The sequence below is a fragment of the Nakaseomyces glabratus genome, chromosome C, assembly GCF_010111755.1.
Source record: "Nakaseomyces glabratus chromosome C, complete sequence".
Lineage (NCBI taxonomy): Eukaryota > Fungi > Ascomycota > Saccharomycetes > Saccharomycetales > Saccharomycetaceae > Nakaseomyces > Nakaseomyces glabratus.
The window spans coordinates 569,709-585,254 of NC_088953.1; the positions used below are offsets into that span (position 1 = coordinate 569,709).

General features: G+C 32.3%; 2 protein-coding genes across 2 annotated transcripts; one reads left to right on the top strand and one right to left on the bottom strand.

The window, feature by feature from the left end:
* Positions 1-402: 402 nt before the first annotated feature.
* ADY3 (Ady3p) lies at positions 403-2,262 on the top strand (the record flags this gene model as incomplete). The annotated part of the gene is made up of 1 exon (XM_445417.1): positions 403-2,262. One exon carries the CDS (start codon positions 403-405, stop codon positions 2,260-2,262), a length of 1,860 nt encoding a protein of 619 aa, XP_445417.1.
* Positions 2,263-2,438: 176 nt separating this feature from the next.
* On the bottom strand, positions 2,439-5,543 carry LRG1 (GTPase-activating protein LRG1; the record flags this gene model as incomplete). Its single annotated transcript, XM_445418.1, has 1 exon — positions 2,439-5,543. One exon carries the CDS (start codon positions 5,541-5,543, stop codon positions 2,439-2,441), a length of 3,105 nt encoding a protein of 1,034 aa, XP_445418.1.
* Positions 5,544-15,546: the final 10,003 nt, after the last annotated feature.

The window sequence follows — 15,546 nt, forward strand, 5'->3', positions numbered from 1 at the left end:
CTGTTAAGATTGAAATGACTAACTCTTTAATGTGTAATTTGCAAAAAAATGTTTTTTGTTTTGATATGATGTCTAATTGTACATCTATATTTTTGTGGTTTTTAGTGGTGAAGCGCGAAGAGTCACAAATAAGGAAACTAACACAAAAATTACTGATTTGCTAAGACACCAGCTGAAGCATTTTACATAATAAATGCTGACAATAAAGGCAAAATATTCTCTGCTTATGGAGTAACACATTATAAACACATCCACTAAAATACTGTTATTAACGACTAGGAATTGGTTATTTCGACGACTCACATAAATTTCCGATACCAAAATAGACTTGTTGAATATTTGAGTAAGTTGTTTAAAGGAACATTTGTACATCATAATAATAATAACAAAAATTATTGACAAATGGATAAAAGAGGATTTTTTGGTATTGTTAAGGATATATTCTACTCTAATGCTTTAGATGAAAATGAAGGACATCTCAGAAGCATGAGCCAGAATCTTAGTCCTGTCATTTTACAGTTAAATAATAAAACGCTATTGTCACCAACTAAAACACCAATTTACAATAGTGTTGGAATCAATTCTTCTCCAAGATCTCCTAGTCCCGCAAGTAACTTACTCTCCCATCCATCAAATTATAGGCATAATACCAATCCATCACAAATAAACAAGAATCCACTGCTAGAGGAAAGAAAGGTTAGTTCCCTGAAAGATATAGAATCCAGTAGTACAGCTGACAAAAATGGAAGGAATTTATCCGCTCTTGAAATTACAGATAAGTTACTCTTTTCAATGGATAATGACAACTTGATCTTGAATGATATTGAAGATGAGCTCGATGGTTTTACACCAATAGATACTTATGTGGAATCAAAGGACATGCCCACTAAATATAACAACTCGATGAGAATAACAAAATTGAGATCTTGCTACAATATTGACATTGGAAGGGCAATAAGTAATTGCTATGGGGACTATTTGAAAAGAATTGGTAATAACTTTAGAAACTTAGAGATGGAATTTCAGCAACAATACCAAGCAATTACAATAAATGGTGGATTTGAGGAGTTGATTAGTTTGTTGGTAAATTTAACATCAATAAAAGAAGAATTAAGGTCTGGAAATCTAATATATCGTTCTGATTGTTTGGTGTCTGAAATGTCGGTATATCTAGATCATTACTTCGAGTTACTAGAAGTTAATGAAAATTTGCTTAGAGATATTGACCAATACAAATTACGGTATTCCTATATGGTAGATAAAGTTCGAAAATCTGAAAGTTCGATCGAAAAATGTAACTCTCTTATTGAAAAGCAGCAAGCCTTTAAAAAGAAATTAGTGCACACACTAAGAGGTTTAATATTATTTGATATTCCACTGGGACAGGTAATACTGGACTACATAGAACAATGCAATGGTAACACCACTTTTGAACAGACCTTTAGAGAGAAGAACTCAGCAATTACAAATTTCTTGACTACAGCTAGCACAAAAAAAATAAATCTTCTTCAAAAAGAGAATGACAGTCTGACCAAGGACATAAAACTGGTGAAAGAAGCTCAAAAATCATTGACAGACACCAATAAGAACTTGAAAGAGGAAAATGACTTATTAAAAGGCAGAATGGAGTTATTGAAGCAAAAACAAGAAAAGGAAATTCAAGAGCTTAAGAAGGAAAACAAGCGCTTATTAACTATGAACGTTGGCCTAACTAAAGAATTGGACGAAATTAAAAGAGATAAAGGGAAATTGGAAGGAAATCTGTTGAAAGAAAAAAATAAAAATACCTTATTGAAAAATGAACTTGCTTCCATTGCTAATGATAATAATGATCTTAAGAGTAGTCTTCAAAATCTTGAAGGAAACATTGAAGAATCATTAACAGAAGAGGCTTTGAAGGTCAGATTTATTTCTCTTTCTTCTGAAAACTACAATACATTAGATGTCGAATGTATTGATAGACAAGATTTAGTTTCACTGCGAAACTTACTCAAGGTATTAACTTTAACGTTAGAAATACCATTTTCAAAATTACAAACAACTATCCCTTTACTAGCTATTCGTTTGTATCACGAAAACACTTCGCTACTGAGCTTTTGCAACACATTACACATGCATTTGTATGGAAAGCCTTTGGCAATAAAAAATTATAGGAGATGGGCATATGCAGATTATCTTAAGACATGCAACATACATGAAGTACAGCATCCTATTAAGCCCATATTGGAAGCAATGTTCAATAAAATTGCACCTAAAGTTTGAATGTTATGAATCTTTTAATTAAGTATATATTATGTGTCCTAGCAGTTTCCCTCATTTCCGTTATGTATGCAATAAATTAAATTTTGAGAGATTCATTGTCCATGTTAAGAATTAAGATTAGTTTGGAATGTAAAAAAACGGCAATTAATGTCAAAAAGAATATTAATTAATAACGGTTATTGTGAAATCTCGATAGCACCCTTTACTTCCAAAACCGACGACCTAGTAATTTTAGTTACCGCATTTTTGACTATAGGAGATTTTCTAATTTCAAACTCTGAATAGTCAATCTTGTTATGAAGCAAGCTTTCCAATACATACGCATTAATATCCTCAAATGTAGACAACTTCAAATTTTTAGTTTCTTCTAACAGTTTCATTAAGAATGTTGGTACCATACAGATATCCTCACTGTGCGTAATTAGGAAATCAATAACTTCAATAGCCAAAAAATGATTCTCACCATTGTTTTGTGCAAACGTATCTGCTGGCACTTCAAGTGACTTCATTTCAACATTATGGGGTGTTTCCAGTCCCGAACTCAATATATTTGGGGCAATGACAGTAGATAAATTATGAATATCCATTTTTGATCCCATTTCGTTTTCAATATAAGAAAAGGAGGATGTCCAATTTAGAAAAGAAAGCAAAACCTCTAATACATTTCTATTGTACAAGGGAAGTAGAGCAAATATCAAAGAGAACAACTTTTGTTTTCTTACTGTAGCACTTATTTTTGCAGAACTTATCCATAATAGGTACAGATCAGATGTCAATAGAGGATCAGGAAGTTCTCTCAAAAACTTCTTAAGTAGGGCCGAAAGTTGAATTGCATTTTCTTTACTAAAATCAATTGATCGAGATGGGAATGCATCAATTTGATTAGTCAGTTCACGTAGACGCCTGATGTTACCATTTTTTCTAAATATACCTTCAACACTCATGTCGAGTTGTTTTAATGAAGATATTAGTTCATCTACTAACACAGGCACGCGGATTTTGGAAGGACCAACACCTAATTCCGAGTCAACCCCGCAATACAAACTTAAATCATCCAAATTTGTACCAAAAACCTTTCTGGGTGCTGATTTTTTTCCATCCTTATTTACTATATTCCACATTTTATTCCAAAAGTTTCCATTTTGAGATGGTCGAACTTCTCTGCTAATCTGCTGTCTGAGCTTCTCAAAATCAAAACTATAATCGTTGAATTTTTTTAAATCACTCATTAGCAATGATAAACTAATATATTTCAATGTCACAAGTGCACTTTTATCAAGTTCCGAGTAATATACACCTGTTCGCTTCCTTTCATTTGAATTAAATTCATCGCTACCATCTTCCAATGTTTTAAAGTGAGTAAATGCATTTGGACGCAATTCACGAGCTTGTTCTGCAGCAACGATTCTTGAAATATCATCTAGTGTCAACGTTTTATTATTACCAAATAGTTGCTCATCTCGGCCACTATTTTCAGTTGGAGTATCAGTTTTAATAATTAAATTTTTATCTTCCCGTTTTCCTGAACCTAGTTCAGTTTCAGGTATCTCTAATACAACAGACTTGCGAGCTTCCTTCTTTTCGTTGGAAACACGTATACTCTCCCTTCTTGATTTCAGCCTTTTTACATCATTTAATGTCCTAATATAGGTTTGCTCCATGGAAAATTTCGATGGTACATTACCATTTTCATATATGTTTGCTACTTTATTATCCTTATTTTGTAAATCCATCACTGTCTTTGTTTTAACCAAGGCAATTTTTAGAAGAAAAATCAATTGGCTTAAGTTTGTGACATATTTGAATCCTGGTACAGATACTTCATCATCAACAGAACACCGTGAACATAATATAAACATTTTTTCCTTGTTAAAAGTTGCATCTGTAACATCACTAGGTTTGATAGATTCTGAGCAAATATTACAGCTAAAACATTTGAGATGCCATCTGTATTCATTGAACTGAATACACTCATCCTGTATGTACGTCTGACACCTAACACAATTATCATTGGTATTAATTGGGATATTAATGTAACGAAATGGATCACTATCAAAAATTTCATTTTTCTCAACTTCTTTGAGAAACTTCATTAACGGGTTAACAGTTTTTAGATATCTATTTCTTTCTAAGGCAATATGGAGACCATATCTGGTCAGTAACTTCAAATATTGCGCAAGTCCAGTTATTGTAGACATGCATAATGATATATTCAATGAACTTTTTTTGTCATCTTGATTCAGTTTACGGAGAAATTGTAAGTATATCATAAGCTTCTTTGATAAGTTTTTTGGAAGTTTCAAGTAATTTGGTTTAAAATCAGGTGACTCTCTGTAACTGGGCAGTGTATGGGGTAGATCTTTCTGTTGAGTATCTATTTGGAATATGTTTAAACTATCAAGTCCTTTAAATAAGCACCCTGTCTTAAGAACTAGTAAGGCAGTCGCTTCTACACCCTTCTTTTGATCAGATATTGTTAATGATTGGAACATGTCAGATATGCATGACGCAGCCTCCTCTTCAAATCTATACAGTATCGACCATGTCTTATTTAGGATAAACGAAAATGCCTGCATCTGTTTATCTAGGTTAGAAGCCTGTTCACTATAATTGCTTTCGGTAGAAATGGTAGGATTAAATTCTAATTTTGGTATTTCAGGTAGGTTTAGTGTATCGGATGATAAATCTACATGCCAGTATTTGTGAATACCGTAACATTCAGGGTGCCAACATAAAACCTGGTCGCCTTTTGGGAATTCAATATACTGATCTGATATAGGAAATTTACAACCTATGCATCTTTTGGAAAAGTACTTCATGAAATGAAATCGACAATATAGCTGGTCATCATGGATAAAACACTTTTTTACTCCGCATGGTGTCTTACAGATGGTACACGAAAAATGTTCTTCATCATATCTATTCCCAAACGCTGTAAAATATAGTCCTCGCAAAGGCTCATCACAGACATGGCAGAGGAGACCATTTCTCTTAAAATAGTCATACTGACAAAGCAATAAGGTTTCGACATTACCATTGTGTTGATGATCGAAGGGGAAGTATTTGGGCCTTAACGGTCTTGAGCAATCGTGACAAACAAAACATTCCTCATGGAAATATTTGCCGAGAGCCTTAAGTGCCGGTTTTCGATTGGTCTTATCGATATTAATAGGTTTATCACAATGGGAGCATATCTTTTTATTAATGTGAGAATGGTTATCCTGCAGAACGGTTCCAGTACTAACAATATTCACAGAACTATGCATATTTCCTTTAACCATGAGGTTGTCATATATTAGTTATGGCTAACTTTAGGTCTTGTAAGTTTGCAACAATATAAGGTATCGGTGTTTTACTAATTTTTCAATGATAGAGGTCAGAAGTTAATGGGGCCGTGTTTGATATCAATTAGATACCTTGATTCTTGAGTGCCAATTTAAAATTGTATATCGAAACGCCAGTTAATAATATACCCTTGCTCGTCTTCTCTAATTTATGGTAACAGGTGAGATTTGGCCCTTATTATTAGCGAGTTTTGATCCAGAAGATAAAATCTGCAACCAACAGCTTTGCCGTCAACAGTCCTTGTATAAACAAATTACCACCTGGTATTCACTATAGCAGTGTAACGTGAAAGATTTACACACAGGATACTATGTCTCGGTATATGAATTGAATCCAATCTCAGCTTTTATTCGAGATATAAATAAACTGATCAACATGTAAAAAGGCTGTCCTCTTCCATTTTCTGGTTTGTTTTCCTTTCTAAACACGAATTTTTTTCTTCTTCAGAAGAAAAAGAAGTGTTCCTCTTCGGAGCTTGATAATCGAGCATCGCCAAAAAAAACAAAAGAGGATTAATGTGTATGAAGAGGAGTGGGGTGGATAATGGGTAGACGATCGACAATCGACTATCTGCTATGTTGCATTTGAGGCATATCAGCAAGAGAATTCTTGGTATGTTATTCCGTATCGATTGTCAATGTTACTTGTCACATATGAGCGAAGGTGCTTTGCGAGCATAATTGAGTTCCTTAGTAGATACGGAATATTCTTCCCCCGCAAAGTGGGTCGGAGTAACTATAGTTTTATAATTATCTTTATGCCAGTGATTAACATATAGTCGGAAATAGTTGGTTTCTTCATTACCTTACATATAATTAGCCTATCTTGTTTCTTTTTGTTCTTTTTGTATTTGGAAGCTTGATATTATTCATTACTTCTTCCAAATAAATCCAAATATTCCTTGATAAATGGAGCTCTTTGAGATAGGTACCAGGGTACATCAGCAATAAATGTACACAGGAATATATAATATGTAACGTATGTAACGTAGTTAGATGGAACCGTTTACTAATTCAGATGTAAATCAATACTACACAACGCCAGCTCTGTTTGGCAAAGAAGTTTATGGTTAGCCCTACTATTTATGTCAACGAGGAAGGCATTTGTACTAAGAAGACAGTCATTTTGGAAATCATTCTCTATCATATCATGAAGCTTAATTTTCCAATTGTCATCGATTATGTTTGCAAACATTTTAGAAATAAATAATTCGAGAGTTGTAATACGCTTGTGAAAAGGCATTGCCAAAAAAAGCGCTTGTTAGAATTTGCCAAATCAGGTCGTTCACTATAAACCAGGATAGGGTCAGCTTTTCTTTGCTATCAAAGACATCATTTGATCAATGTAATTTTTACCCTAGCAGGACAAAGACATAGCCTTGATTATATGCGGAAATGCTATAAAAACATCTGATATTAATGTATCAAGTTCTTCAGATCTACATGGGGTCTAAGTTTTGTAATTTCAAAACTCATTCATTAACATCGTTCTCCAAGTTAATTTGATTGCCATCGTCTTTCCAAAAGCAAAGGTCTGATAGGTTACATTCTCGATAACGCAATTCTACTCTACTCTTAAAATTATCTGGTAAGCCAACATCTGTATGTGTTATAATTTTACCATGTAACACGTTCCAACCCTTATCAAACAATCGTCCAATAACTATGTCATGTCTGAAATCATTTGGTTGTTCATTCCGTCTATATAAACTCAGTACGTAATATAGAATATAGCATTGCCTTTTAGAAAGTCATCGAACAGAAATGTGATTTACATTATAATCAATGCTTTATAAGTCGATTGATTAAAAAATATTCTCATATCTAAATCTAAATCCACATCATAATGCAATACATTATTTATTAATTCTCTTATATTGGGCTGGTTCACTTTATCTTTCAAAAATTCAATACCCATGTCCCTCTATGCTAAGGTTCCTATTGAGAATATATCACTTTTGCTATTCGCTGTAGTCTCACACTGACCAAATGCAGACACATTTGAGCCCAAAACTGAATATATGGTCAAAAGAATCAAGGATAATGAGAAAGTCTTGTTTATGCTGATTATAGAATTTGAGGCGTTTACCGTACGATTTATTCCATTTACCAACTGATGATTTAAGTAACCAGTCAAAGAATGACTTTTTGGGATACTGGGGATCAGGAATATCGATCCATCAATAGTCAAATGTGTTCATACATCTATTTCTCTCTTATTATCATGCAACATCGATACCAAAACGTTAACTTCAGGCTCTTACTTAATATCTGTGGAAAATAAAAGTTTTTAGTAATTCAAGGTAGATTTTACAAAAGTCAACACTATTATTGCTTGTATTGAAACATTTTACCCCAATATGACTATTTAAGCTATCCAAGTAAAACACAAATTTGTTTGTACAACAATGATAAAGCACTGGAATTCTATCCTACAAATGCAAAATTTTAAATTCTTTCTATACCACAGTTATTGCATTAAAGTTGCATTACCATAACAGTGAACTGATAAAATCTCCATTCCTCTGACACATAACCTATAACGTACTAAAAAAACAAAATGCTCCACATTAGGAAAATCTATAATTCAACTTGAGACAAACGTTTTCCATATGCATGTCTCACTTCAACCGCAAATCTTCATATACCGGTTAATCTACATGTATAAAAATATTCACAGATTTCGGTTTTTGCCTCTATGGAACACCTTTGCTTTTATTATCATTACTAATGCGTAGAATTCCTGTATTGTGCTATGGAACTCTATTCAATTTCAGCAAACAAATAAATATCGTGATCTTGTCATTATCATTGCTGATATCAAAATTCCTACATAATCATTTTGTCTAATCTATTGGACTAATTAATAATAACAGCCTGAGGGTTTTCATCAAGAACAGTTTAGCTGTGACATCAATAACATCGGAATTAATCTCCTCAGACAACTATCAACACTAACACGCTATTACATCATGCTACCGAATACCTCGATAAATTAATCCTCTTTGATTCCTCGTGGTGACAAAATACTGTTGTCTTTATCAAAATTATGTTCTTCCCATAAGCCCACAACCTGAGTTAGCAGTTATCATGAAAAATCATGATCATATATTCTACTACAATAATTGTCGAAATTGATGCAAGAGATTTTTTCAAGTTCTCAAAAAAAATAATCTTCCTAAAGAGAAGAAAAGTAACTGCAATAGCAATATCAAAACATTGCACATGATACTAAATATTTTATGAAGGGAAACTTCTTAAATTATACACGAGCTACACAATTTTCAGAAGTTTGAGCCAATAAACCTCAATACTAACCAAATGTTTAATGGATCGAATAATACACATACAATATCCCAGTAAAATATAAATACCGATCCTGTTATAATGTCAAATATTGAAATACCAATAATATGGGAATGTTAAGTGACTGCCAGCTAATCAGAAACACAGAAAAAAACTGTGCTAATAACAACGGGTTTGTTACGTAATTATAAATCCTGGCTAATATTCACCATCAATAACAAACCAAATTGCACACATTGACTTCATGAGCACCCAATTGAAAAAATTTCATCATTATTGTATACTTGAAAGTATACGCTAAACTGACAAATAAAGAGAACATCTATGACTAATTCCGCAAATCTGATACCATTATTCAATTGCTTTTCAACCGGGAGTTCTAATCCTTAAATCATGTCCTAAACACCACTTTTTTAATTCAGATAACACCTTCTATGAATGACACCTGTGTAGCCTACTGTTCACACATATCAGTTGAAACAGTCACAGCGGAACTCTTGGTGTTGTTTGTACATTATTGTATCAAGTAAGGATTCGGGCGATGGTGGTTTATCCTTTAATGATACTACACAACCGTAACTCAAACCAATCTTAAACTGAATGTTAACATTGACCACCGCTATTAAGACAAAATAATAAAATTTAAATATTTGCTACAGAGATCAATAACAAAAACTCGAAGTGATAAACAGTTAAAAAATCTCTATTTGGCAAAAAAGAGCAATGCTCTTTTCGGTCTATTTGCTTTTTGGTTAGTTTCGGCCTCATAATTAGACCTCGATTACAGTTCTCGTGTATAGTATTAGAATAAAACTAACAATGAATGCAAGCAAGAGTAATTAAAAGGTTTCTCAAATCAATAGATATTTGCGTTCTAGTATATTCAAATTGCTTTTGTAAAACTTCCAGGAAATATCGCTAAAAGTATCATATACATCTTATACTTCTCAAACACACTACCCCTCGATAGTGTCACCAGAGCAGCGTCTGAACATTCCACATTATGACACTCAATATGACGATAAAGTGCAATTAGAAGTTTTACACCATCACTTGATAACCATGAATTACCCATTCTACTGTGTAAAATATTGCTATTCTAAAGGGAGAGACCTTGTCTGGATGAGCTACTTTTTAACTTCTCACATGTTAATATTCTAGACTTTTATTTTCACTTAATATAGTAGACTACTTCTAGAAAGTAAACAGAAAATTGTCTTTATCTAACAATATATCTAAAAATTACAGTAATACCTCATGAAGATTTATTATTTGAGTTGACAGCCTCTAGTTTTGTTTACTTGAAGAATAACCAAAACTTAAAAAGGCCCTCTAGAAAAGTAATCATATCATCTCATTCTCAGCTAAGAACTCAATTATTCGTGTAATGTAGGTCAATATGGGATAGACTGGCAACCAACCTACTCTTCGATAGCTCATGTTGGGGTTCATTGGTCTCTGAGTCATGATTTTCCTTTTACTTAATTCACACCTTTTGAAATACAATCACACAAAACCAACAATGACTACATTCAAACAAGATAGTTGATATGAATTGTTGAATATATCGCATGGGAAAGTTCTTAAATGACTATTGTTTGACTAAGAGTAGCCCTACATTACACTAGCTATTCATATAATTATCAGAGGTCAACTGTAACGCAGAGCTGATATCTGGAGCGTTGTATTCTACTCAGAAAAGAGCTCTCCAGGCCATCCTGTGTAATTGCTCTTTTCCATTGATGTTAGCCCACTTCTTTCCGGGATAGCTTCTGCCTCCATTACCGCAAGTGAAAGATGAACTCCGTAAAAGGACAGCAGACTCACTGTAGTAAGCACAGGGGATGTATATAGCGCTTGCACTTGTGAGGTGTACTCACATGTCAAATCACATTCCTCTTTGCTACGTTTCAGCACCGGAAGGTAGTTAAAAGTGCATCAAACAGTCCTGTAAACACCTGTGTTAATCCCGTTGTTCTTATTAAATATATCTCTTTCTCTCTTATAATCAAAACTGAAAATCCCGAGTAATCGTATAATGAACCAGTAACCAAAATAATTTGAACTAAACAAGTTGATGATTAGTTACTATCTATATAAAACTAATAACCGACCAAACATAGAAATAATGAAAGAAGAACAAAAAATCATTTAAAGTTTAACCGAATGACTGTAAAGTCTTCATCTTTATAAAATTATGTCTACAGTATAAATTTTGAGTAAAAAATAGTGAGCATGAGGACTAATGTGCCTGCCATGCAGTGTGTTTAAAAATCTAGTAAAAGTCAATAATATCACTTATTCAAGTATAAAATGTTACTGTTCTATACACATTGTCCCTAAATAGGATACAAGAAGTAGTTTACAGATGTCTGAATATGTTAAATCAACGCAAAACATTACTTTGATCTTATACAACTCTAGTGTAACCACTCAAATGCTCATACTTGGTTTATCAATAGTAGTTACAGTTCAAATCAAATCGGTGCAGCAAAACCAACGTCGACACAGGGATAATTGTGCTCATCGCATATTATGCTGAAATTTCTTTCTCATTCCAATCGAGTCCTTTATCATGTTCGCAAACAAATGATATTATACAGATACTTGGAGCACCATCTCACTTGAGTAGTAACATTGTCTTTCATTCTAGTTACCATTTATGTACTTGCTGGTCTATTTATAGAAACTAATTATATAATTCCAAGGTAATATTTGTACAAAATTTAGCACGCTTTCATCATCTGCTATTCTCATAGGCCAGTGTTTTGTTTATAACAATGAAAAAGAGCGTTGTATTATTTTGGCGCAGTCCCATGTGTTAATTTTTAATCCTATACCTTAGTTTTGTTATCAAAAAATGCAATTTATAGTAGGAACATTCACTAAAATAAAGAAATTTTTCAACTTCATAAAACAGTAACATCAACAGATATACAATAATTTCAGAAATTCACAAAAGCTAAATTTGATAGTAATTAGTTCACACCATTTTCTTAAAGTTAAGTTATCATTCTTTGCTATCAGAGTGTCCTTTGACGGAGCTGGATAACTATGCATTCAGAAAGAAAAATACATTAAATGAAGACCATCTAAAGTAATTTAAAAAGAAAGGCCATAGGAATACGATTTGATATACTACTAAATTTTATAGATGACATTTCACCGTAAACTAAAGCTACTAACGTAATATAAGGTTTTGGAGAAACCGTCCATTATTTTTCCCTACAAAATCATCAATCAGTGATTGTGTTTACTATTGGCCTTTTAAACTTGAAATACTTCAATGAAGTTTGATCTTATCCTCTATACTTAATATCTTGTCTTTTCTTTTCCCATTCATTTTCCCAGAAAAAAGGATAAATATGGATAATCAGTAAACGACTATCGAACCTTAGACAGTAAGAGTCACAAAAAATTTGAAAAACTGTTCTTAGAGGATCCTCTCTATCTAAATATAGATAAGTTAACGTGCTGCAAACGGTCTGCAACTGGTGCCTACTGCTGACATATGAATTCATTTGTACTTACTATTCGTACTGTTACCGTTCTAACTGTAAGTAATACTTTAATTATGCATACAATATGCCAAACAAGACATACATACCAATATTTAGGATTCACTGTAAGACCGTTAATATCACCATGCACCCCAAGTAAACAGTTTGATCAACAATTTTGAATGGAATACAGTCAACAGATTACATCCTCCGATCACAAAACGTGTATGATCATAGTGTCATCAAAACTAACAAGCATTCGCACTATTCATATTGTCAAGTAATTACTATCTTATTGTTTGTATTTCTGCTGAAATAATATGATATTATACCATAATGAAAACTTTAAATTTAGCCATCCTTATAGACCAATCAAAATAATCTAAACTCAAGAAATTGTTCAATAACAGTCCCTTTTCAATGCGTCAGACCAGTTACCCTTTCATGTATTGATGATGCCATTAATCTCTCTATAAGATTTATAATACTATTCACTAATATCATTTTTCTCTATACTTCGACTGATTATCATCTGTAGGCTACTTATTAGTGTTCATACTATGTTTTTCCTACTATTTGTTGTGCTTCCTTCAACTCTATTGCACTTCCAATATTACCTAAAGTTAGCTGGAGGACTGCCAGTAACCCATGACCATTCTATCTCATACCATTTTCGGTGTATTTATTTGTGCCACCATAATACTATATTGATTGGCCAAATTGAGAGTGATTCCTCTGGAGTCACCAAGGTACTATACTAGTAGATAACAAAAGAATACTTAACGGAAGAGAACCTTTTTTTATTTCAGTAACACCAATTTCAAGAATAGCAGTAGAAATTTAGCCGGGTAAAAAGTATTTCAGAAAAATTACCACAGGTGAAAGAAATACGACGAGAAGAATTTAGAGTACTCACTTACTGCATCGTTACATTATATTCAGTATCTGGGTGCTGTTATACCAAGCAATAACTGCTTTCCACTTTGTGATTACTACGAAAAGTAAGGACGATAAACTAAGAACTCTACGAGAAAATTCACGAAAGAAAATGCCGGTCACGGAGGAATATAGCAATTCTTTAGTTAACCTATCAGAACAATAAGGAAAATAGCGCAAAATGCAATCATATTTACAGTATATATTGTCACCAAAAGGTCTTTGAATTATGGATAGCTGTTTACGTTTGGTATTCTGCTTTCACAAAACGTGTTTTCAAATTAGTGTAGTTTCTATTTTGAAATTTTTGTAATGACCAATTATGAAGAAATTCGCAGTATGTCCAGATAAAAATATCTAAAATAATCTCTATTCCATTAATTTGGAGATGAAAAGCATATATGCAGGGTACCATCTGATAAATTGTTACTCATTTATTATTAGAACTTAAAGTAACAAAGAATAAATAAAATACTGTCTCGATACTATTAATTTGTTTAACAATAGAAAACCTATTCTGGTAGGACCAAACTTTTTCGGCCATAATAATGAATGATACTCTATGATTCGACAAGAACCACAACTTTGGTCATATACTTTAAGGATCTGAAACTTCAAAAGCTATATGAAATATAATCAATCCAAATCAAATTCTGACGAAGGAAAGTAGTTTACTGCCATCACGTAGTTCATCAACTTCAAATAATGTATGCGGTTATTGTACAGAAAGTTGTTTTTTCTAATTCAAAGATAACATAAAGATGTTATCTTAATGTAGTAGTTAGAAGTGTTCATAATATACCATTCTATTTTTTTTGTCTTCTTTTCTTTTTTTATCCAAGGGCATTGGAAATTATGGTAAGTACTAACTTGTGTATTATCCTCTTGACCAAATTCAGTAATTATCGTATAGCTCATGTCAAAAAGAGAATGTAAGAATAAAAAAAGAACAACATATTTTCTTTCTTTTTTGGAAATCATACAAAATAACTGGTAGTCAGTTAATTTATCTTGGAACATTAATGCTCAATAAATTGCAACTAACCCTAGGTCTTATTAGTCAATTCATACAACTGAGATTAAAATTAAATTGTTTCCTTAGTGCCTAAATAACATAAAAGCAATTGATGTGATGATACCACGACCCATCAGATAGAAGAGCTTTTATGGAGTTGATAAGAAGATATTCCTTATTTCAGACGGATGATTAGTTTTCACAACAGTTGATTATTAAAGTACGACTAAAAAAAGAGCAGTTTTATTTAAGGAATTACTAGATAGTTTCAAGTATGCACTTATAAGAAATTAATGAGCCATACATAAACTAAAACATACCACTTTTAAAATTCACGATTTTTAAAAAGAAAATTTGGTTAAAAATTCAAGTAGATACTCTTTATGTAATAATTACAAGACTAGGTAGTAGTATTGTAAACCTATGGAACCTATTTTGTTTTGTTAAATATACCTTTGCATTTGAATTTCAATCACAAAATCAATTTGACATATTAAACTTCTGTTACAGTAATATTCAATAAGAAGTTTGTATTTATATATTTTATGTCCCCATAACTTATTGCAACAGGGCACCATAGACAGCACATAAACTGAAATAAGCTACCATGGTATAGGAGTTTTCTGTTTTACATTATGTGTTAAGTTTCTGTGATTATGGTACAATGTTATATTCCTCAACTATTTTTTTTTCAATGCATGAGGTTCATTTTTGAATATCGTTAGCAATATCTTTTAGAAACTTCTATAACAGTGAAAAAGATTGAATATTACCGAGGTTTACTTTTACGAGCATGACAATGAATTCTTATAAGTTTGTTTTGTCAATATATATATAACCAAGTTATACCCTGGTGTTCTCTTTTGGAGAGGCTAGCCAAAAAGCCTGTTTTCGATCTCTAAGCTTTTATACACCTATATATCGTCAAAAAAATGTATACTCAAAGGACTAGAATAAATCTTAGCTAATGGTATGACTAAAAAGAACATAAAAGTTAAAGAAAATCATAAATATTATAGAATATTTTCAACCAAAATAACATGAACAATTTAAATACCGATTTCTTTATTATATACCACAAAACGATAAAATTCTAATTTCTATAATATCCAGTTAACAAGCTCAAAATGGATATATATCTTAGATAGCATTGCTAATAATCTGTAGAACCGAGAAATTCTCC